General features: G+C 56.0%; 1 protein-coding gene across 1 annotated transcript in view; it reads right to left on the bottom strand.

The window, feature by feature from the left end:
• The window catches only part of LOC125318709 (zinc finger protein 883-like), a 42,984-nt gene extending 20,881 nt beyond the window's left edge, over positions 1 to 22,103 (bottom strand). The window contains 4 exon segments of the mRNA XM_048289649.1: positions 12,842 to 13,398; positions 15,808 to 15,906; positions 21,548 to 21,723; positions 22,052 to 22,103. Coding sequence (XP_048145606.1) covers positions 12,842 to 13,398; positions 15,808 to 15,906; positions 21,548 to 21,723; positions 22,052 to 22,103 — 884 coding nt within the window.
• Between the last annotated feature and the right edge of the window lie 2,779 nt (positions 22,104 to 24,882).

The following is a 24,882-nucleotide window of genomic DNA, read 5'->3' as shown; positions in this document are numbered from 1 at the left end:
GTGGGACGGACTCAGGCTGGAGAAGTTCCTGGAGAACTGCCTGGTGGGAGGGAGCCCAGAGTGCACCAGGGGAACGACTCCTGTCCCTGAGCAGCGGGAGAAGGCACCGGGGATGAACTGAGCATGGCCCCAATTCCCTGTGTCCTGCACTGCCAGGGTGGGAGGTGGAGATGGAAGGAGGGAGGGGTGGGAGGAAGAAATTAGGAAGGGTCTTCTTTTACTTCGCATTACCTTGCTCTGAGTTTTTGGGGTTTTCTGCCACAAATCTCTCCCCTCGTGCACTCAGCCAAAGGGGTTTGGGGCGGTTTTCCCTTTCTCGGGGAAATCAAAGCCATGCACTGATGCTCCGAATTAGGGGCGGCAGTAGCGAGGCTGCAGGGCTTCCCAAGGAGCCGGAGGCAGCCCACACGCAGGGCTGGGCAGGTCGGGCCGGGAGCAGCGGAGAGCTTTGTTTCTCTTCTCAGCTGAATGGCGGCTCGGGCCGGGCCCGTTCCAGGGCTGCTCCTCAGCTGCGGCTTTCCCCTCACGCAGCCCGGGGGGCGCTGGGAGCGCGGGGCGGGGCTGGGCCGTGTGCAGAGCCCGCCCCTCGCTCCGATTGGGCGGTGCTGCCGTCAGTCGTGGTTCTGGCGCGCTGATTGGTCGGAGCGGGGAGCAGCCCGGGCCCGGAGCCGCCGGCAGGGCGGCCGTGGCGCAGCAGAGGCGCCATTGGCGGAGCGTCTGTGCGGGCCCGGGAGCGGCGGCGGCGGCCGGAGCCCGGTGAGGCGGCGGCGGAGCTCGGAGGCGGCCCCAGCGCAGGTGGGAGCCGCGCTCGGTTCTGGCGGGGCTCGGGGCTGGCTGCGGGCGGAGGGGGCGGCAGGGGGCTGTGGCGGGTTCGTTGTGCCGTGTGGGCGCCGTGTTCGCCCTGGCGTGAGGGCGCTGCGGGAGCGGCTGCCCGCGGTCTCCTTCCCGCTGCTGCCTCGGCAGGAGCCGGTGCCGGAGCAGCGCTGGCTCGTCCCGGCTGCTGTGGGTAGGACAGAGGTGGCTGCTCCGTGGCCGGCAGTGTGCGGGAAAGTTCCCGTGGCCAGAGGTTTGTGTCTCCAGAGGAGCCGGAGGAGTCGTGTAAAAGTAACTTTATTCGTGGACAAAGGGAGAGGCCACGGGGCATTTCCCGTGGGGTCTGTCCAAGTGTTGGAGGACGCAGCCTCCTTTTTATGCCGATTTGCCCGGCCGCATCTCCGTGTCCCTTTCCGCAGTGGCTGAGGTCCTTGGAAGGTACAGACTTCCCGATCCGCCTGCTGCATGTGCCCCTTAATGTGCACCCCCACTTGGTATAACATCCGATATTCATGGCTCTGTTAAGTTTTATTTCCTTTGTTCTCTGTTTCACCACTTTTCCTTGGCCATCTCTTTGCCAAGAGCATTTTGAGTCATTTAATTTTCCACAACCTGCTGGTCCTTCTGCTGGAAGAGAATCTGATGCCATCCCAGGGTGAAATGTGGCGTTGCTCATGGGAGTGGATTGGTGGGTGAGAAGGTCAGGAGCTGGAGCTGTGTGCTTGGTTATGATTTGGAGGACAGCTTGTAATCTAATGATGCATTGAAATGATCAGTGGGTTCTCTGGCACCTGGTATGAATTTGTTTGGGTTCCCAGGGGCTGCTCCATGGTGTTGTAGGATTTGTTCTGGTGGCCATTGATCTTTTCCCCATTTTTGGGCACTCCCAAAAAGGCCAGGGAAGCATCAGTTGACTGCTTTTCTCTGATTAAATCATCACATCCTTGGATTCCCAAGTGATTTTGCTGAACTTGTGTCAGCAAAAGCAGCCCACTGGTCAAACCCACCCTGTATAACACAGAGAGTGCCAGCAGATGTTGGAGTGGGGAGAGGGATGATTCCCCCCCGCTTTTGTGAGTGAAGTTCTCCCAACATTCTCCGTTTGCTGTTTTCCTTTGCAGCTTCAGGGATTTCTGTTGCAGAGTCAGAGATGCTCAGTGTGGGCTCTGCCTTTAGCGATGCAAATTCCGTCAGTGCAGGGAGGCAGAGCTTGGGGTGAGGGGCAGAGGGAATCAGCCCAATTCCTGTGGCAGGCAAGGAGAGCCTGGGACATTGTGCACACTTCCCGCAGCAGAGTTAATTTGCATTTCTAAAGCTCCTCTGCTGGCTGCCTGGAAGGAAGCTTCTCTTGCAGGGCAGCCATCAGGTGACTCACAAGAGGCCCCCCAAAGGCGGCTTTTTCCACCCCCTTTTTTTTTTTAAATATTTTTTGACTGTTTATGAGTTAAAGGGTCAGTTTTAAAGCTCTTCCAGTTTTGCAAAATGTAGCCTACAGGTGAACATTGACAAACCCATTCCAAAATTCTGCCATCACTAACAGCCACGCACACACATACACAAAATGCTCCAAAGCAATAAAGATTTTTGGTTCTTCTCCTCGGACTAAAAACTGACTCTCACACCTTTGGCCCAGACCCAACTGACAATATCAAAGTAGAATTATTAAGAAAAACCATTCTAATGGTGTAATCTTGTCACTGAAACTGTGGGAAGAACAAAAACTCTCCAACGACCTTTTTAGTGTTAGAGGATCAAGGCATTACTTTATTCTGGCCAGGATGTGCAACAGAAATCATTTCATGCACACAGAGCCCGGGTGTGCAGAGAAAATCATTCCATGGCACACGAGTTGTACCAGATTTTTCCTCAACTTTATACAGTCTAAACCCATAGAAATCCGTAGGTTTAATGTTCATTGGTTCCAAGTTGGGTAGTTCTTAGTATTTGGTTTCCTATTGGCCCCGGATTGCTTGGCCTCTGATGTTAATTAGGTGCACACTCCTTGATTTCCTTCTCAGCCTTTTCCAGAGCAGGGGTCTCCAGCTGTGCCGGGGGCAGTGTCTAGGGTAGCTGTTCCTTGATGTTTGCTGATGGGCGTTGATGCTTTGTTGATGGTCGTTATCTTTTGGGTACCTTTTGGGCTATTCCCAGTCTGTTGAGATGTTAAGCTCATCTCTGCTGAGTGGTGTAACATCCCTTAACAAACACTTTAAATTCCTTTCCCCAAGGCAGAGGCAAAGCAAGCCTGAGTAGCGAAATAAAATTTTAAACCAATTCTGAACTTGGTGTATTTTCCAGCAATCGAATCCCGCCCAGCCCAGAGTGTGAATGTAACTGAGAGCCAGAGTGGAATTCTCCCGCTGTCTCGAGCAGCAGCTGTGGCGAGTGCAGGCACAGAAAGCTCTGAAGGTCGCCCGGTGCCAGCGAGGATTGGCCCCCAGTGCCTGGAGATGCCAGAGGAGGTGCCCAGCCAGACTATTTCAGCAGAGGATCTGTGGGCAGCCCCCGGGGCTTCCCCCGCTGTGGAGCTCTGGCTGCTGCTGCGGCCCCTTCTGTGCAGGGTCAGTGGCGGCCTCGCATGGTCCTCCTGCAGCCGGGGAGTGCAAATCCACGGGGCTTCAGAGAGCTTGAGGCGAGGGTGAGGGGTCCCCCCGTGTTCAGCTGTGCTGGCGGCTGTTTCTGTGCTCGGGGACACTTGGAATGGGCCACGCCCTTGGCCACCAGTGGTGCTTCTTTGCGCTCCTCAGACAGGACCCGATGTCCTGGTTGGATGTTGTGGGCAGCAAAGTGCCAAGGCAGGGTCTGTGCCAGCCGAGCTTCCTGTGGAAGAGATTTCACAAGAGACAGGATTCTGGCCACAGACTGCTTGAAACAGACATCCCTGGTCTCCACCCCCCACTAGGTCGGGAATTACCGAGGTGAGGAATTGGAAACATCAATTCCAGGGGAGATAATTGAATATCTGCCCTGGGTCTGGCTCTTCTTCGTGCCAAAGCCAATGGCAGCAGCCGTACCCGTGGCATCTTGGTTTCTCTCAGCAGCTTCAGAAGGTGTTTCTTTATTTCCCCATTCATTCTTTCCACCCGACCTGAACTCTGGGGGTGCTGGGGCGTTTGGAGGTGCCACTGTGTTCCTAAAGCAGCCAGAATGGCCTGAAGGATCTTTTCTGTAAAATGAGTTCCCCTGTCTGAGTCTATTTTCTGGGAGGGACAGGGCAGGAGGCTCAGTTAATCTGCTTTTGAAGACTCTGTATCTCCTTTGACAATATGAATTTGCATTCCCACTTCAGCCACCAAATCCCTTCCCAGTAAATTACAATCACAATTAGGAACAAACAGAAATCGATGCATTTCAAACCCATCTCCCACATCTACTAATAGTGGTTGAATAAAACACCGCTGCTCATCTTTCCCACTTATTGCCTGAATAATCAAGGAACTTCTTGACAATTTCCCCCCTTAGGTCTCAGATTCGGAGTGGATCGAGAGGCCCCTGTGTCCATCAGGAGCGGCCTCGTCTCGATCCAGAGGCGCCCTGAATGTTCTCAAGGGCTCTGGTGCGGTGGGTCCCTGGTGTGCTGGGAGCTCTGAGAGCCCTGACAATCCATGTCCATCAGGGGTGGACTTGCTGGTGCTGAGGGTGCTGCTGTCTGTGCTTGCAGTGTCCTTGTGGCCTGCAGCTGGAGCCCTGATTCCTTGGCAGGGGCTGTTTGGGTGGGCTCTGCCGTGCCGAGGAGGGCAATGCCTGTGCCAGGTGCTTGTGGCCGCCGCCGTCCCCTGGGTGCTGGGGCCCCCTTGGGCCCTGCGGTTCATCCCTGGGGGGCTGTAGAAACTCTGCCATGGCCTTTGCCTTCACCTTGGCCTTTTGCTCATCCCTTCTTGCATTCCCCTGCTGAGCCTTCCTGGCCAAGTGCTGCAGGGGCTTCTTGTGCCTCTCCTGCAGCCCCCTCAGTGCCTGTGGGTGCTCATCCTCTGACAGCTGCTGAGCTTTCTGCACAATCATTCGTTTCTCCAGTGACCCAAACAAGATCGATGAAAGAAAATCCTGATCCTTCCACATCCCGCAGCCTCCTGGGGGCCGGGGGCCAGTGCCGGCCCTGCCCGGGGGGTGTTGGGGTCAGGCAGTGCCCGGCGCTGAGCCCCGGCTGCCCCACAGCCCCGGCCCGGCCCCGCAGCTCCCCACAGGCCCCCAGCCCGTGCTGCCCTGTCCTGCTGCTCCCCACCACAGAGAAACACCCTGAAATCCTGAGCTTCTTTTTTTTCCTGTCCTGGAAAGCAGGGATACAAAGGAGGTGGAGCTGGCCCTGAGGATAAGAGGGTTTTGGCCCTTTTTGAGGATAAAATTGTGGAAGGTTCTGGAAAACATAGCAATTCTCACTATTTTTCTCTTCCTCCACTTTTCCATCTTCCTTTTCCTTTCTTACCACATAGATTCCTCCTGCTGCTGTTTGCCTTAACCATATTCCTGCACACTCCCTTCAACCAATCCCTTCCCAGCACACCAACACCATCGGTTGCTGAGACCCCTTCTCGACTTCCCTTTTTACCCCTGCTGGGTGTCCATGTCCTTAATTACCTCTGGGAGAATGTGCAAACTGCCTCAACCTTGTCCCCTTTTGTATAGGACACGATGTCCATGGTTGTGTTCCGGCTTTGTTGTTGTTCTGGAAGTTGAGGAATTGAGCAGGAGCTTGGCTGAGCAGCAGTGTGTGTCAGTCAGTACCATTTTGTGGAGCTGATGGTTTGTGGTGTCACTTGCTTGTGTCCAAGTCGGTGTGGCTGTGTCCGAGCAGATTGAGAGCATGTGTTTGTAGGGAGGCATTGCTGTTGTTCCTTGGCTGGGGGTGCCCGGTTTTCGGGCCATCCCCCCTGGAGCAGGGTGTCCCCCCTTGGTGCAGGCGCGGCCCTCAGGCAGCGCTCAGCCAATCAGAAGGCGCGGCGCTGGTGAGTCAGCAGTTGCCAGGCAGAGCCGCAGCGCCCGGCGCTCCCCAGCTGGAGCCCCCGTGTGGCCCGGCCTTGGCGCCCCCCGCGAGGGGAATTTGGGGAGGTGGGAGGGGGGGAGCGCCAAGGCCGGGCCGGCCCGTGCTGTGCTGGCAGAAGTGGCTGCGGCGGGGGCCGAGTGCGGGCAGGAGCGGCCGAGAGCCCAGCGCTGCCGCAGCCCGAGCTGCCGCAGCTGCATCCCTGCTGGTGCTGTGGGATGCGAGAGCTCTGGGGGGCAGAGCGAGCCAGGGGTGGGTGCTGGGCCTGGGGGGAGGAGGAGAAAGGCTGGAGGAGCAGGGCTGGAGAGCAGAATGGTGAAAGGATGGACGTGGGAGCAGCAGGTGGGATTCTGCAGGAGAAGGAGTAGTGTGAGGAAGAGTAGGGACACAGGAGGAGGAGGAGGAGGAGCAGGAAGAGGAGGCACCGCAAGGTTCCAGCACTCGCTGTATCTGCAGCCTCCCCCCAGCCCCGGGAGCGTTGCCCCCCCCATCCAGCAGGTGATCAGGGAGGGGGATCCACGATTTTCCCGTGGGTGAATCTTGGTATTTCTGAGGTTTCTTGGTCTCCATGTTGGTGCTTTGGTTTTTTTGTGGGGGCTGAATGAGTTTATATTTTGGAGGGTGCTTTATCTGAATCTTGATGTTTTGGGAGTTTTTGGTCTGTGTCTTGATGTCTGGGGGCATTTTGCTCTGAATCTTGGTGTTTTGGAGGTTTTTATGGACACAAGATGTCTGATGTTGGACCTAGGCAGGAGGAGCCCCCAGCCCAAGGCGCTCGCCCGTTGTTTCTCCCCCCAAACCAGGATTTGTCATTCCCAAGGTGTGGCCGGATGGAGGAGGAGGAAAAGCCCCGGAGATGCCGCACGAGGAGGGGCTGCAAACACAGCCCAGAGAGATCCAAGGAGGAAAGAGCCCCCCTGTGCAAGGAAGGTGGCCGGAAATCCAGGAGGAGCTCGGAGCTGGGGGAGAAGCCTCAGGGTGGGGAGAAGCATCACAAGTGCTTGGAATGTGGGATGAGCTTGAGCCAGAGCTCCAGCCTGAGAAACCATCAGCGCATCCACACCGGGGAGAGGCCCTACGAATGTGGGGAGTGTGGGAAGAGCTTCAGCCGGAGCTCCAGCCTGATCCAGCACCAGAGGATCCACACTGGGGAGAGGCCCTATGAGTGTGGGGAATGTGGGAAGGGCTTTGCCAGCAGCTCCCACCTGATGGAGCACCGGGTGGTCCACACCAGGGAACGGCCCTATGAGTGCTTGGATTGTTGGAAGAGCTTCGGCCGGAGCTCCGAACTGAGGGTACACCAGCGCACCCACACTGGGGAGAGGCCCTACGAGTGTTCTGAGTGTGGGAAGAGGTTTCAGAGGAGCTCCCACCTCCTCGTACATCAGCGCATTCACACGGATGAGAGGCCCTTCCGCTGCCCCGACTGTGGGAAGGGCTTCAAACGCAACGCCCACCTCATCAGGCACCAGCGCATCCACACCGGGGAGAGGCCCTACAAGTGTCCTGAGTGTGGGAAGAGCTTCTCCAGCAGCTCTTCCTTGACCCAACACCACCGGAGGCACCGCTAAGGGAAGCCCTGCGAGTGCCCCGAGTGCGGGAAGAGCTTCGTGCGCTGCTCCAGCTCCATCCCCCGTGGGAGGATCGGCGTTGGATGATCCCCAGTGACCCCCGTTGGGCAGAGCCCTGGTGACCCCCGTTCCGGGTGATCCCCGCTGGGTGGAGGGAAGGTGTTGGAGAGATTTCTTTGCCTTCTCCTTGTGCTGCTGGGATTTGGTTGGGAATAAATTCCCTCCCTGTGCCCAGGCTGGCTCTGTTGTGCCCGTGCCGGTGCTCGGGGCGGGATCTCTCCCGGTCCTTCTCAGCTCCTGGGCCTTTCCTTGCATTTCCTGTTGAAACATAGATTTAGAGGAAACAAAGATTTTAGTCATAGGCTTGGGATTTCAGTTGTAGGCTTGGGCCCAGTGAGGGTTAATGAAAATAGTTAGGCGAGCTGGAATTGAAATAGAGTTTTAGGTGTTAGTAACTGATTACCAAATAACTGATGATCTGTCATTTGCATGTTTGTTTAGCTGTGCTTAGAATAAGAAGCAGAAACATTGCTAAGTTGGTGTATAGAATAAAGACAATTACCAATTTCCTCCCTTTGTGGGAGCGCATCAAAAAGTCATGCAAGAGGAAACTTACAGGTCACTAAAGTAATTAGAATTGTTAAAACTCAGAGAAGCAAAAAGGTCAAAATGAGGAAGATGTTACTTCATTTTCTTTGGGACCACTGACCCAATTCAAGACCACCGACTCAATTCAGATCACACACTATGCATGCTTAATGAGATTTAAGCTCATTTCCATACGAAGCAGAGAATGGGAGGTGTTAATGTTATGAATATACATTTGTATTTTGGATATTCATAATACTTGGAAATAAAAGGCATCATGTTTGCTTGTACTGGGGCCTGTGTCTCAGGGAGCCATCCCACGCAGTGCCTGGTGCCAAATAAAACATGCACTTTCTAACTTTAAACTGTTAGACCGTTTTTGTCCGTCTCAGGTGGATATCGATATTAGATCGATATTCATATTTTGGTAAATCACTGTCCCTGTGCAGTAGCAGAGGGCAGGGACAGAGCAGTTTTGGTGTCTCCTGGCATCCAGGCAGGGCCAGCCCAGCCCCGGGGGTTGTGAGGGGCTTTTGGGGGTCCCCCGTTTTTGGGACATCCCTGCTGGAGGAGGGCGTCCCCCCTTGCTGCAGCCCCAGCCCTCAGGCAGCGCTCAGCCAAGCAGAGAACGCCCTCAGCTGGGGCCTCATTTTTGGGCACACCTGAGCCCCTGGACATCTCCATCCCTATTTTGGGGTGCAGCTGAGCTCCTGGATACCTGGGTTCCCAGTTTTGGGGCTCTACTGGGCTTGCACAGCCTGGTTTTGGTAGCGGGGTTGGTTTAGAGGTGATATGGTGGGTTGACCCTGAGTTGATGGACAGTGTTTTAGCTTAATGATGCTTCTCACAATTTACACATTTAAACCACACGGAAAGGCAGGAATTCCGTTCGTTCCAGCTCGCCTGCCGAAGGTGGGGCGGCCTTGGAGCCTCCAGGCCCCGCCGGGTCAGGGCCCCTGCACCCCCTCCTTTCCCAACGCCGCGGCACAGAGCCTGTGTCACTGCTGGGGGGAACTGTCCCAGAGCCGCAGGCAGCTAAAGCCAGCCATGGACTGCTCACAGCTAAACCCATCCGGCGCGGCTCCCTGGGACCGGCGGGTCCCTCTCCTCTCCACGCGGAGCCGGCGGAGCCAGCGGGAGCCGGCGGAGCCTCCTGTCTGCAGCCAGCACACTCCGCGCTGAACTGAAGAGGACACCACGCAGCCAGCAGCACAAAGGGAGCGAGGCTTTCTCCACCGTAAAGCCCGAACAAGAACACTCTTCAACGTGGCGGCTTCGGAGTCAGAGAGAAGAGAAAGCGAGTCCTGTGGGACGGAGCTGGAAATGGCGACGGGAAAAAAGAGGGCGGTGCCGCGATTCTCGCGCGTATCTTAAAAACCTTCCTGCAGGCCGTGGTAAGAAACTGTAATATCACAAACTGTTTGTCTCTTTGATCCATTTGGAGTACATGGTGGGATGGAGAATTCACGCGTGGCCCGTGAAAATTGTGAAGAGGGCCCATGCCAGAAGCAGTGAGAGGCTTTTAGAGACTTGTGGTGAAGAAAGCCTTTGTGTTCAGGCCAGAGTAACTCATCTTTAAAAAGATTAATAACCCCATGTGATGGCCCATGTCTGGCAGTGTGAAGGATGTTTCAGGGCAGAGATGTTTTACACCACAGCAGGTTGTTTCTTTCTGGGCGGGTCTGCTGTTGGTGGCACTTTGGGAACCACGTGATGCAGAAGAAAACCCTTTTTTCCTTAAGCATAACAAAGAGACTTTTCAAGAACTGCAACACTGACCAAAATCCCATGTTCTGCTTCCTTTGTGCGAGTTGGGTAAAAGGAGGGAAGTGCTGGAAGAGAGGGGAGGTTTGCTTGAATTTCTTGTTATTTCTTTTTACTTTTAATTCTGTTGGTAATAAACTTTTTCTTTGTACAGCAACTGTTTAAGTTTGAACCTGTTTTGCCTCGCAGCTCTCTAGTTTTCCTCAATATTTTCTTATTTTCCCTTTATGAAAAATAACAGATTTCGTGTGCTTGATGCTCAGCTGTGTCAAACCACGACAGGAAGAGCCCTGGTGCCCCCCGTCTGAGTGATCCATGTTTGGATCCAGTGTCCTGGGTTTGCATGGCCAGGCTTTGGAAACAGGGGGCCTCCAGGGGTGGCTTCCGTCAGCAGCTTCCAGAAGCTTCCCCCATGTCCGGCTCCTGTTCCGCCCCGCCCCTGAAGGCGAGGGTAACCCAGGGTCTGGTTCATGGCTCCCTGGGGCAGATTAGAGTGAAACAACAGTGAAAGATCTGTGTTTATAAATATATCTCTGTAGGGTTTATTTCACAACAGTTTGGTTACTGTGTTTGGGGGGGGTTTGGAGCCCTTTTGGTTACCATCTCCAGTAATATTAAAAGCATAAAAGTAACACTTAGGAAATGTATAAGGGCAAAGGAAGTATGAGAGTAGAAGGATACACAGTCAGCAGCCCTGGATCAGCAACAAAACTTTTGGTTTGGGTTGTTCCAATGTCCCTGTCCTTGGTGTAAGTGATGGTCCCAGGCTGGATCCCGTGGGGGCTGGGGAAGCCCCGGAAACTCCAAGTTCCGTGGGTTAATACAGGTTCAGGTTTGGGTGAACACCCGGGCACCTCCCCCGGGGGAGTTTTGCAGTGTCCGATGTCACACTGTGGATCCCGGGGCACTCTGGGGGCTCTGATGGTTTATGGCCCCTTCTAAGACATGGCCCTGCCCCTCCCGGCAGCGCAGCTGAGCCAGGCATGGCCCATGCGAGGGGATGGAAACCTCCAGCCCTCTGTGTGCATGTCCCGGGCCTGCCCCGGGCGGGTTCCCAGAGCTGGGCCAGCTGTGTAAGGGAGGGCGCTGCCCTGCTCCAAAGCCCTGTCCCACCTGGCCGGATCTGCTTCCCATCGGCCTCTGCCCTTCCCTGGCTCCAGGCCCTGCTCGTCCCCTCCGGGCTGGGTGTTCCCCCCTGTGCCCCCGGGCGCTCCCTGTGCCCACGGCCAGCAAAGGCCCCGCTGCTGTTGCCGGTGGCCAATGGTTTGAGCCATTAACCCGGAACATTTCAGTCCCTCACAGCTCTGCACCCCAAAAGCCAAGAGGGATCAAAGGCGCCTCAAAGCGACTCCATCCCACTGCAAACGGCTCAATTCCACCTCAAAACAACTCCATCCCACCTCCAAATTTTGGGGTATCCCCTGTGCCCAAACTGCTCCCAGTTGTAGATGTTCCTGTCTATGAACTTCACCCAGTTGTTGTCATCAAGGAAGTGCCAGTGGGCTTTTCCCCAGGAATGGAACACACCTGTGTGGGAGACAGGACAGGGGGTGCCCCCTCCAGCAGCCCCCAGCACCCCACAGCAGGTTGGGAGCTCAAGGGACCCCCCTGGACACCCCTTTCCCACCCCTCTCTGCCCCACGGCCGCCTCAGCACCAGCTGCTGGGTGGGGAGGAACCCCCCATGAGACCCCCAGGGAGGGACAGGGGTTTGGGGACGCCCCCGTGAGGTTCTGCCCCCCCGAGAGCCCCAGGGAACAGCTCAAGAGATCAAATGATGGGTGTAGGTGCTTTGGTGGGTCGGACGGTCGGGACGGACGGAGACGAGAGATCTCTGAAGTCAGATCTTGGAACATGCGGTTTATTGCAAAGGGCGTGGGTACAGGGGCACTGCTTAGAGCTGCCAGACAGCTCTGAGCAGGCCCAAGAGAGCAAGAGAGTGAGCGGGTAAGTAAAGAGAGAGAGAGAGCGAGAGGAATGAGAGTGAAGAAGAAGAAGTGAGTAGAGTAAGAGAGTGTGAGTAAGAGTGTGTGAAGTCCTGGTTACAATACAATAAATCATCTTCTGTACTGAATATTCTAATTGTCACTAACCAATCTAATACAAGATACAAATCCTATAGCATTTACATACAGCCTATAAGAGTTCTTATATTACCATAGAGTGTTACATCTTAACTTCTAAAAACTACTCTTTGGACCCCTTCTGCTGAGCTAGTAGGGTCTGCTCTGACCCTTGGACCTGCCTGCAAGCAGAGGGTATTGTTCAATCAAGAGGGGATTACCTTCAGTCGGCCATACCATTGTTTTCCAGTTGTTCAGTAACTAAGACTTGGTGTCTCAAAAAGTGGCTTTCATTTCAATGTCGCTTATAGTTTTCATATTCCCAAAATCCTTTGTCAGGCAATCATATTTATAAGGCTTTCCTGCTTCATCTTCCCTAACAATGGGGAAACAAAGGGACTCTCATGGGAAGCCCTTTCCCGCTGTCCCCCCAGCCCCATCCCAAAATGGGGATGGAGATGTCCAGGGACTCAGCTGTGCCCAAAAATGAGGCCCCAGCTGAGGGTGTTCTCTGCTTGGCTGAGCACTGCCTGAGGGCTGGGGCTGCAGCAAGGAGGGACACCCTCCTCCAGCAGGGATGTCCTAAAAACGAGAGACCCCCCACAAGCCCCTCACAACCCCCGGGGCTGGGCTGGCCCTGCCTGGATGCCGGGAGACACCAAAACCGCTCTGTCCCTGCCCTCTGCTACTGCACAGGGACAGGAAATAGAAGGAAAGGCCCAGGAGCTGAGAGAAGGAGCGGGAGAGATCCCGCCCCGAGCACCGGCACAGGCACAACAGAGCCAGCCTGGGCACAGGGAGGGAATTTATTCCCAACCAAATCCCAGCAGCACAAGGAGAAGGCAAAGAAATCTCTCCAACACCTTCCCCCCACCCAGAGGGGATCACCCGGAACGGGGGTCACCAGGGCTCTGCCCCACGGGGGTCACTGGGGATCATCCAACGCCGATCCTCCCACGGGGGATGGAGCTGGAGCAGCGCACGAAGCTCTTCCCGCACTCGGGGCACTCGCAGGGCTTCCCTTAGCGATGCCTCCGTTGGTGTTTGGTCAAGGTAAAGCTCCTGGAGAAGCTCTTCCCACACTCAGGACACTCGTAGGGCCTCTCCCCGGTGTGGATGCGCCGGTGGGTGATGAGGGTGGAGTTGTGTTTGAAGCCCTTCCCGCAGTCGGGGCAGCGGAAGGGCCTCTCATCCGTGTGAATGCGCTCATGTACGAGGAGACTGGAGCTCCTCTGAAACCCCTTCCCACACTCAGAACACTCGTAGGGCCTCTCCCCAGTGTGGGTGCGCTGGTGTGCCCTTAGGCTGGAGCTCTGTCCAAAGCTCTTCCAACAATCCAAGCACTCATAGGGCCTTTCCCTGGTGTGGACCACCTGGTGCTGGATCAGACCAGAGCTGTTGGTGAAGCCCTTCCCACACTCCCTGCACTCATAGGGCCTGTCCCCAGTGTGGATCCTCTGGTGCCAGGTAAGGCTGGAGCTCCGGCAGAAGCTCTTCCCACATTCCCCACACTCATAGGGCCTCTCCCCAGTGTGGATCCTCTGGTGTTCCCTCAGGCTGGAGCTCCGGCTGAAGCCCTTCCCACATTCCAAGCACTTGTGAGGCTTCTCCCCACCCTGAGGCTTCTCCCCCAGCTCTGAGCTCCCCCTGGATCTCCGGCCGCCTTCCCGGCACAGGGGGGCTCTTTCCTCCTTGGATCTCTCTGGGCTGCGTTTGCAGCCCCTCCTCGTGCGGCATCTCCGGGGCTTTTCCTCCTCCTCCATCCGGCCACACCTTGGGAACGACAAATCCTGGTTTGGGGGGAGAAGCAAGAGGTGAGCGCCTTGGGCTGGGGGTTCCTCCTCCCCAAGTCCATCACGGGGCATCTTGTGTCCGTAAAAACCTCCAAAACACCAAGATTGAGCACAAAAGTCACACAAATACCAAGACACAGACACAAAACTCCCAAAACATCAAGATTCAGAAAAAACCCCCTCCAAAATATAAACTCATTCAGCCCCCACAAAAAAACCAAAGCACCAACATGGAGACCAAGAAACCTCAGAAATACCAAGATTCACCCACGGGAAAATCGTGGATCCCCCTCCCTGATCACCTGCTGGATGAGGGGGTAACACTCCTGGGGCTGGGAGGCTGCAGATACAGCGAGTGCTGGAACCTTGCAGTGCCTCCTCTTCCTGCTCCTCCTCCTCCTCCTCCTGTGTCCCTACTCTTCCTCACAATCCTCTTCCTCACACTACTCCTTCTCCTGCAGAATCCCACCTGCTGCTCCCACGTCCATCCTTTCACCATTCTGCTCTCCAGCCGTGCTCCTCCAGCCTTTCTCCTCCTCCCCCCAGGCCCAGCACCCACCCCTGGCTCGCTCTGCCCCCCAGAGCTCTCGCATCCCACAGCACCAGCAGGGATGCAGCTGCGGCAGCTCGGGCTGCGGCAGCGCTGGGCTCTCGGCCGCTCCTGGCCGCACTCGGCCCCCGCCGCAGCCACTTCTGCCAGCACAGCACGGGCCGGCCCGGCCTTGGCGCTCCCCCCCTCCCACCTCCCCAAATTCCCCTCTCGGGGGGCGCCAAGGCCAGGCCACACGGGGGCTCCAGCTGGGGAGCGCCGGGCGCTGCGGCTCTGCCTGGCAACTGCTGACTCACCAGCGCCGCGCCTTCTGATTGGCTGAGCGCTGCCTGAGGGCCGCGCCTGCACCAAGGGGGGACACCCTGCTCCAGGGGGGATGGCCCGAAAACCGGGCACCCCCAGCCAAGGAACAACAGCAACGCCTCCCTACAAACACATGCTCTCAATCTGCTCGGACACAGCCACACCGACTTGGACACAAGCAAGTGACACAAGCAGAAACCATCAGCTCCACAAAATGGCACTGATTGACACACACTGCTGCTCAGCCAAGCTCCTGCTCAATTCCTCAACTTCCAGAACAACAACAAAGCCTGAACACAACCACGGACATCGTGTCCTATACAAAAGGGGACAATGTTGAGGCAGTTTGCACATTCTCCCAGAGCTAATTAAGGACACGGACACCCAGCAGGGGTAAAAAGGGAAGTCGAGAAGGGGTCTCAGCAACAGGGGATGGATGGTGTTGGTGTGCTGGGAAAGGATTGGTTGAAGGGAGTGTGCAGGAATATGGTTAAGGCAAACAGCAGCAGGAGGAATCTATGTGGTAAGAAAGGAAAAGGAAGATGGAAAAGAGCAGGAAGAGAAAAATAGTGAGAATTGCTATGTTTCCCAGCACCTTCCACAATCTTATCCTCAAAAAGGGCCAAAACCCTCTTATCCTCAGGGCCAGCTCCACCTCCTTTGTATCCCTGCTTTCCAGGACAGGAAAAAAAAGAAGCTCAGGATTTCAGGGTGTTTCTCTGTGGTGGGGAGCAGCAGGACAGGGCAGCACGGGCTGGGGGCCTGTGGGGAGCTGCGGGGCCAGGCCGGGGCTGTGGGGCAGCCGGGGCTCAGCGCCGGGCACTGCCTGACCCCAACACCCCCCGGGCAGGGCCGGCACTGGCCCCCGGCCCCCAGGAGGCTGCGGGATGTGGAAGGATCAGGATTTTCTTTCATCGATCTTGTTTGGGTCACTGGAGAAACGAATGATTGTGCAGAAAGCTCAGCAGCTGTCAGAGGATGAGCACCCACAGGCACTGAGGGGGCTGCAGGAGAGGCACAAGAAGCCCCTGCAGCACTTGGCCAGGAAGGCTCAGCAGGGGAATGCAAGAAGGGATGAGCAAAAGGCCAAGGTGAAGGCAAAGGCCATGGCAGAGTTTCTACAGCCCCCCAGGGATGAACCGCAGGGCCCAAGGGGGCCCCAGCACCCAGGGGACGGCGGCGGCCACAAGCACCTGGCACAGGCATTGCCCTCCTCGGCACGGCAGAGCCCACCCAAACAGCCCCTGCCAAGGAATCAGGGCTCCAGCTGCAGGCCACAAGGACACTGCAAGCACAGACAGCAGCACCCTCAGCACCAGCAAGTCCACCCCTGATGGACATGGATTGTCAGGGCTCTCAGAGCTCCCAGCACATCAGGGACCCACCGCACCAGAGCCCTTGAGAACATTCAGGGCGCCTCTGCATCGAGACGAGGCCGCTCCTGATGGACACAGGGGCCTCTCGATCCACTCCGAATCTGAGACCTAAGGGGGGAAATTGTCAAGAAGTTCCTTGATTATTCAGGCAATAAGTGGGAAAGATGAGCAGGGGTGTTTTATTCAACCACTATTAGTAGATGTGGGAGATGGGTTTGAAACACATCAATTTCTGTTTGTTCCTATTTGTGATTGTAATTTACTGGGAAAGGATTTGGTGGCTCAAGTGGGAATGCAAATTCATATTGTCAAAGGAGATACAGAGGCTAATGCTGCTGTACCTTGGTGTCAAATGTCTGCCAAGGCCTCTGCTGAAGGGAACCCAGAAGTGTGGGCAGCCCCAGGGAAATAGGGAAAATCAGATATGGAGCCTCTCCAAATTCCTTTGAAGCATCCAGGACAAGTGGTGTCTAAAAGCAATACCCTGTTCCAAGGGAGGCAAGGAAGGGGTTTCAGCCTCTTACTGAGGCCCTGCTAAAGGCAGCGCTTCTGGAGCCAGGCATCTCTCCCTACAACACTCCTCTCCTGCCAGCCAAGAAACTCCATCATGGACACCAGAAGGAAAGCACAATTTTCAAGGCTTCAAAAGCAGATTAACTGAGCCTCCTGCCCTGGCCCTCCCAGACAGGGAAAAACCATTTGAATTGCATGGGGATGTTCATCAGGGCCATGCCAAAGGAATTCCTGGGCTCAAATGTTTAACCCAGTGGCCAGAGAGTGGCCTCATTGTCTGCAGAATTGTGCAGCCCGGGATTTAATGGGAACTGAGGCCTGAAAACTGACAGCAGCACAATCTCTGATTGTTTAAGCCTGGCATCAAGGTAAAGCTTTGTTAACCAAAGGAGCCTCTAAATGGATGAGCAGCGCTCGGTTCTTACAGAATGAAACTTGTTGGATGGAACAGGAGGATTCAGAGTTGAGCACAGGGCAAGGGTTGAACCCAGCCTCCTGTTTGAACGGCCCTGGACACGGGGCTGGCAAGAAACCCATGGCTGCAGCCAAGTGACAGAGCTCCAGACCCGGGCTAGCAGAGATTTACCAGACATTCCCTGGCCTGAGGGAGAAAATGTGTTTAGGGATGGGTCTGCAAGGGCAGCAGAAGGGAAAAGAGTGGCAAGACACGCTGCTCTGAAGGAAAGGGAATGAGACAAAGCGCAGCTCAGCGCCCGCATGCTCAGCTCAAAGGGCCGAGCTGGGGGTGCTTGGAAGAGCCTGGCACTGAAATGCCCTGAGCAGGAAGGCTTCAATATCTTCTGCTAACAGCATGGCAGCTCACAGCGGGGCAGAAGCATTTCCGACTGCTTCAGCAATCCCTGCATCAGTTCTTAAGGCATGTTTGGAACAAACAATTCCAAGATATGGATTGTGGAAGCAACAGACACAGACAGGGGAACTCATTTTACAGGAAAGATCCTTCAGGCCATTCTGGCTGCTTTAGGAACACAGTGGCACCTCCAAATGCCCTGGCACCCCCAGAGTTCAGGTCGGGTAGAAAGAATGAATGGGGAATTAAAGAAACACCTTCTGAAGCTGCTGAGAGAAACCAAGATGCCACGGGTACGGCTGCTGCCATTGGCTTTGGCAAGAAGAAGAGGCAGGCCCAGGGCAGATATTCAATTATCTCCCCTGGAATTGAGGTTTTCAATTCCTCAAACTGGGAGTTCCCGACCTAGTGGGGGGTGGAGACCAGGGATGTGTGTTTCAAGCAGTCTGTGGCCACAATCCTGTCTCTTGTGAAATCTCTTCCACAGGAAGCTCGGCTGGCACAGACCCTGCCTTGGCACTTTGCTGCCCACAACATCCAACCAGGACATCGGGTCCTGCCTGAGGAGCGCAAAGAAGCACCACTGGTGGCCAAGGGCGTGGCCCATTCCAAGTGTCCCCGAGCACAGAAACAGCCGCCAGCACAGCTGAACACGGGGGGACCCCTCACCCTCGCCTCAAGCTCTCTGAAGCCCCGCGGATTTGCACTCCCCGGCTGCAGGAGGACCATGCGAGGCCGCCACTGACCCTGCACAGAAGGGGCCGCAGCAGCAGCCAGGGCTCCACAGCGGGGGAAGCCCCGGGGGCTGCCCACAGATCCTCTGCTGAAATAGTCTGACTGGGCACCTCCTCTGGCATCTCCAGGCACTGAGGGCCAATCCTCGCTGGCACCGGGTGACCTTCAGAGCTTTCTGTGCCTGCACTCGCCACAGCTGCTGCTCGAGACAGCGGGAGAATTCCACTCTGGCTCTCAGTTACACTCACACTCTGGGCTGGGCGGGATTCGATTGATGGAAAATATACCAAGTTCAGAATTGCTTTAAAATTTTATTTCGCTACTCAGGCTTGCTTTGCCTCTGCCTTGGCGAAAGGAATTTAAAGTGTTTGTTAAGGGATGTTACACCACTCAACAGAGATGAGCTTAACATCTCAACAGACTGGGAACAGCCCAAAAGATACCCAAAAGATAACGCCCATCAACAAAACATCAACGCCCATCAGCAAACACCAAGGAACAGCTACCCCAGACACTGCCCCCGGCACAGCTGGAGACCCCTGCTCTGGAAAAGGCTGAGAAGGAAATCAAGGAGTGTGCACCTAATTAACATCAGAGGCCAAGCAATCCGGGGCCAATAGGAAACCAAATACTAAGAACTACCCAACTTGGAACCAATGAACATTAAACCGATGGATTTCTATGGGTTTAGACTGTATAAAGTTGAGGAAAAATCGAGTAAAACTCGTGTGCCATGGAATGATTTTCTCTGCATACCTGGGCTCTGTGTGCATGAAATGATTTCTGTTGCACATCCTGGCCAGAATAAAGTAATGCCTTGATCTTCTAATACTAAAAAGGTTGTTGTGGAGTTTTTGTTCTTCCCACAGTTTCAGTGACATGATTGCACCATTAGAATGTTTTTTTCTTAATAATACTACTTTGATATTGCCAGCTGGGTTTGGGCCAAACGTGTGAGAGTCAATTTTTAGTCCAAGGAGAAGAACCAAAAATCTTTATTGCTTTGGGGCTTATTTGTATACGTGTGTGTGTGGCTGTTAGTGAAGGCAGAATTTTGGAATGAGTTTGTCAATGTTCACCTGTAGGCTACATTTTGCAAAACTGGAAGAGCTTTAAAACTGACCCTTTAACTCATAAACAGTTAATAAAATACTTTTTAAAAAAAGGGGGGGAAAAAAGCCGCTTTTGCGGGGGGGCACTTGTGAATAATTTGATGGCTGCCCTGGAGGAGAAGCTTCCTTCCAGGCAGCCAGCAGAGGAGCTTTAGAAATGCAAATTAACTCTGCTGCGGGAAGTGTGCACAATGTCCCAGGCTCTCCTTGCCTGCCACAGGAATTGGGCTGATTCCCTCTGCCCCTCACCCCAAGCTCTGCCTCCCTGCACTGACGGAATTTGCATCGCTAAAGGCAGAGCCCACACTGAGCATCTCTGACTCTGCAACAGAAATCCCTGAAGCTGCAAAGGAAAACAGCAAACGGAGAATGTTGGGAGAACTTCACTCACAAAAGCGGGGGGGAATCATCCCTCTCCCCACTCCAACATCTGCTGGCACTCTCTGTGTTATACAGGGTGGGTTTGACCACTGGGCTGCTTTTGCTGACACAAGGTCAGCGAAATCACTTGGGAATCCAAGGATGTGATGATTAATCACAGAAAAGAAGTCAATTGATGCTTCCCTGGCCTTTCTGGGAGCGCCCAAAAATGGGGAAAAGATGAACGGCCACCAGAACAAATCCTACAACACCATGGAGCAGCCCCTGGGAACCCAAACAAATTCATACCAGGTGCCAGAGAACCCACTGATCATTTCAATGCATCATTAGATTACAAGCTGTCCTCCAAATCATAACCAAGCACACAGCTCCAGCTCCTGACCTTCTCACCCACCAATCCACTCCCATGAGCAACACCACATTTCACCCTGGGATGGCATCAGATTCTCTTCCAGCAGAAAGACCAGCAGGTTGTGGAAAATTAAATGACTCAAAGTGCTCTTGGCAAAGAGATGGCCAAGAAAAAGTGGTGAAACAGAGAACAAAGGAAATAAAACTTCACAGAGCCATGAATATCGGATGTTATACAAAGTGGGGGTGCACATTAAGGGGCACATGCAGCAGGCGGATCGGGAAGTCTGTACCTTCCAAGGACCTCAGCCACTGCGGAAAGGGACACGGAGATGCGGCCGGGCAAATCGGCATAAAAAGGAGGCTGCGTCCTCCAACACTTGGACAGACCCCACGGGAAATGCCCCGTGGCCTCTCCCTTTGTCCGGGAATAAAGTTACTTTTACACGACTCCTCCGGCTCCTCTGGGGACACAAACCTCTGGCCACAGGAACTTTCCCGCACACTGCCGGCCACGGGGCAGCCACCTCTGTCCTACCCACAGCAGCCGGGACGAGCCAGCGCTGCTCCGGCACCGGCTCCTGCCGAGGCAGCAGCGGGAAGGAGACCGCGAGCAGCCGCTCCCGCAGCGCCCTCACGCCAGGGCGAACACGGCGCCCACACGGCACAACGAACCCGCCACAGCCCCCTGCCGCCCCCTCCGCCCGCAGCCAGCCCCGAGCCCCGCCAGAACCGAGCGCGGCTCCCACCTGCGCTGGGGCCGCCTCCGAGCTCCGCCGCCGCCTCACCGGGCTCCGGCCGCCGCCGCCGCTCCCGGGCCCGCACAGACGCTCCGCCAATGGCGCCTCTGCTGCGCCACGGCCGCCCTGCCGGCGGCTCCGGGCCCGGGCTGCTCCCCGCTCCGACCAATCAGCGCGCCAGAACCACGACTGACGGCAGCACCGCCCAATCGGAGCGAGGGGCGGGCTCTGCACACGGCCCAGCCCCGCCCCGCGCTCCCAGCGCCCCCCGGGCTGCGTGAGGGGAAAGCCGCAGCTGAGGAGCAGCCCTGGAACGGGCCCGGCCCGAGCCGCCATTCAGCTGAGAAGAGAAACAAAGCTCTCCGCTGCTCCCGGCCCGACCTGCCCAGCCCTGCGTGTCGGGTGCCTCCGGCTCCTTGGGAAGCCCTGCAGCCTCGCTACTGCCGCCCCTAATTCGGAGCCTCAGTGCATGGCTTTGATTTCCCCGAGAAAGGGAAAACCGCCCCAAACCCCTTTGGCTGAGTGCACGAGGGGAGAGATTTGTGGCAGAAAACCCCAAAAACTCAGAGCAGGGTAATGCGAAGTAAAAGAAGACCCTTCCTAACTTCTTCCTCCCACCCCTCCCTCTTTCCAGCTCCACCTCCCACCCCGGCAGTGCAGGACACAGGGAATTGGGGCCGTGCTCAGTTCATCCCCGGTGCCTTCTCCCGCTGCTCAGGGACAGGAGTCGTTCCCCTGCTGCACTCCGGGCTCCCTCCCACCAGGCAGTTCTCCAGGAACTTCTCCACCCTGAGTCCGTCCCACGGGCAGCAGTCCCCTCACACTGCTGCAGCCCCGGGGGTCACTCTGCCCCGGGGTCAGTCCTGCAAGGACAGGCTGCTCCGGCAGGGCCCCTCTGTCCACGGGTCTCGCCCGGGGTCACAGCCTCTCCTCAGGCATCCCCTGCTCCGGTGGGGGCTCCTCCAGGGGCTGCGGGGTATCTCTGCATCCCCGTGGATTTCCAAATCTCTTCCACATTCCAAGCCCTTGTGGGGCTTCTCTCCACCCTGAGGCTTCTCCATCAGCTCTGAGCTGTGGCTGGATCTCCGGCTGCCTTTCTGTCTCACGGGGGGTCTTTCCTCCTCGCAGCTCCCTGGGCTGGGTTTGCAGCCACTCCTCGTGGATCTCTTCAGTTTTTCCTCCCCGCTGGATTCCTGCACCGAGGAGCTGCTGAAAGCGGCCTCTTCCACGCGGTTCTGCCACAGGGATTTGTTCCCCCTGCTCTCCATCTGCAGCTCAGTGCCTGGGGCAGGAAGGAGAAGGAGAGGAAGGGACAGGGAGAAGGGAAAAGGAAAAGGTAGAAGGAGAGGAAGGAACAAGAAGAAGAAACCAGGGAAGAAGGAGAGGAGGAAGGAAATTGGAAGGAATAAGGACAGAACGAGGAGAGGAAGGAGAGTGGAGAAGGAGAGGATGCGATTTGCCTCCGTGCCACAGGGAAGGGGAAGGAGATCCCCCCAGTCCATCCCCGGCAGGACGGCATTGGCAGCGGGGTTGTCCTTCAGCCGGGGGCGATCCTGGGCTGGGAGATGGAGCAGGAGAGAGGGGGAAAGGGACAGTGACTTCCTCCTCACCTGCCTGGGGCTCCCGGGGCATCGTCCTCTTCCTCGCAGCCTCCTTCTCCATCTGGCCATAGCTTTGGAATGACAAATCCTGTTTTCAGGGCAAAAACAAGGGGTGAGTGTGTTAGGTTGGGGGTTCCTCCAGCCCAAGTCCATCTCTAGAAGTCACCAGGCATTTGTGTTCATAAAACCCTTCAAAATATTAAGATCCAACCACAAAAGCCCTAAACACAGAGACACAGCCCCAAAACTCCCAAAATCTTGATATACAGGAAAAACTCCTCCACAATAGGAAAATTCTGCCCTTCAAAAAACCAAACCACCAACATTTAGACCACTAAAGCCCAGAAACAACAGGATTCCCGCCCCCACCCCAAAAATTTAGAAAATATCAAGATTCAGCCCAAGAGATCCAAATTCAAACAGAAAACTCCAAGATTCAGCAAAAATAACCTCTCAGGAGTTCCCTCTCTCTGGGTTTCTGGGGGTCCTGTGTATTTTGAGGTTCCCCCATATCCGGGGTTCCCACCTTCTCTGGGCTACGAGGGGTCCGGGGAATCCCAGGGGTCCCCCCTTTCCAGGCTCCCCACTTCGGTGTCCAGGGGGTCCCCGGTTCCCCTGCTCTCCATCTTCCCCCTCCCTTCAGGCTGCCAGAGGTCCCCCAGCTCCGGGATCGCCCCTCTCCGCTCTTCCCACTCTGTGGCTCTCAGGCTTCCCCCAAACCTGGCTCTCCCAGGCAGTCCCTGAAACCGGTGTCCCCAAAACCAGTATCCCCGAAACTGGTGTCCCCCTCACGCTGCATCGGCACCGGGCGATTGCCACGTGGTACCAGAGCCTGACCCCGGGAGACCAACCCACACATGGGGGGAGACCCCACATCCCCCCACCCACTGCTGGGGCTCTGCTGTGAGCTGCCAGCGGAAACCGCCCAAAAAACCCTCCCAGGGTCCACACAAGGTATTTGGGGTGAGCTTCCCCTCCCTGATCCCCTGCGGAATGCGGCAGGGCGATGCTCCCAGGGCAGGGGGCTGCAGATACGGGGAGCGCTGGACGCACGTGCTGCCTCCTCTTCCTCCTCCTGTTCCTGCTCCCGCTCCTCCTCTATCCCTCCTCTTCCTCCCACTCCTCCTGCACTTCCTCCTTCTCCTCCTTCCATCCCTTCTCCTCCTCCTCCTTCATCCCATCCCCCGCTTGTCCTCCCCCCAGGCCCAGTGCCCACCCTTGGCCCCCTCCCCCCAAACCCATCGCATCCCATGGGAGGAGCAGGGATGGAGCTGGGGCCAGTCAGGCTGGGGCAGCGCTCGGCTCTTGGCTGCTCCCAGCTGCTGCGGGGAAGCTGGGCAGGGGAAAAGAGGCAAGATTGTTGTGTGGAGAAAAAAGTTTGGTGCTTGTGGTCACACTGGATGGTAACTTGGACCCCTTTGTTCTCACCGCAGGAGCCTGGAGATTTTGGAGGGGGGAATACAGAGATGGGTGTGGGATGCCAAGGGATTTTGGGGACAGGGTGAGGGGTTGTGGGAACCGCTTCCTGGGGGGGAGTCAGGCCGGAGACCCCTGGGCTGGACTCCTGGTCTGGGCATTCCAGCTCCCATTTTCTGCTCTCTTCCTCCCTTTTTCCCACCTCTCTCAATATTTTCCCATCGTCCCCACCACACCCCTGAGATGCCCACATTCACCCGAGTCCTGCTGGTCTCCAGACACATGAGCTCCCAGCACCACCAGTACCACCAGTACGGCCCCAGCTGCCAGCACACGCCCCATGGCCAGCGCCGGGCAAGTGTCACCAGCCCCAAAGCAGCCACGCTGTGCTATGGAGGGGTCCCCATGGCCCTGCCCCACGCGACACTGGGAGCACCAGTCCGGACCAGTGCGGAGCATGGGTGGGCAGCATCAGAATCCATGAAAATGTGTCCACCACAAGCCATTTAGAACCCCCAAACTGGTGGAAAGCATCAGGATCCTCCCAAAAAAGGCCTCACCTCCGCCTCCTAAAATGACCGGGGAAATCTCCCTGAGCCATTTATACCCCCCGCTGAAATTGGTGGAAAGCAGCAGGATCTACCCTAAAATGGGTTCCCCATGTCCTTCCCTGTGGGGTGCACTCCAAGTGCAAGAGCCAGGTGTGTCCCCCCTCCCAGTAACACATCCCTCAGGACTGGAGGGTGTTGTAATGTATGTGAACCCTGTTAGTGTGCCCCAGCCAAGCCATCTTTAGTGATTCTTATCAGAGCCACCAGGAATGCATCAAGGTTACCGAAATGTAAGCAGCGCTCAATTGGGAAAGAAGGAGCTGAGAAGCAGAATACCAAGGCAGCGAGAAATAGATAAAGAAGGACTGTGCCGCACTGGACTAGAACCAATCCTGTTTTCTGAAAAGTGCATGCAGAACGCATGGACAAAATCGAGGGACCAATCAAGAAGTGCGTGATCGCGTGCACAGCAGTTGCAAAATGCGTAAGTAGAGTGCAATGTAAACAATAAAATGTCTTCTGTGGAATCATATTGGTTCGTTGTTCAGAAGTCCTGAGCTCCCACATGCTGGTGACCTCGCGATGTGATAAACGCTGCGATAATGAAGCAGACCGGACCCTTTGGATTCTGAAGGGGGTCTGTGGAGTGAAAAGGCAGGAGGCCCCGGTCGGAGCCTGCCAGGGCTGGACTGTGGAGGGGAGAGTCAGAGAACGGCTCCGTTGGAGTTGGGGGAGCCGAAGAAAGCTCCTGGGGAAAGAACTCCGGAAAACGTACGCTGCAGCGGGTGCACCCGAAGAGGTGAGAGGCCGGGGGTTGGAGGATGGGGAAGGGTCTGTCGAAAGAGGAGCGGGCCACGTTCAGGGTCCTCCAGC

Source organism: Corvus hawaiiensis, chromosome 31, assembly GCF_020740725.1.
Source record: "Corvus hawaiiensis isolate bCorHaw1 chromosome 31, bCorHaw1.pri.cur, whole genome shotgun sequence".
NCBI lineage: Eukaryota > Metazoa > Chordata > Aves > Passeriformes > Corvidae > Corvus > Corvus hawaiiensis.
This window is presented reverse-complemented; position numbering and strand designations above follow the sequence as displayed.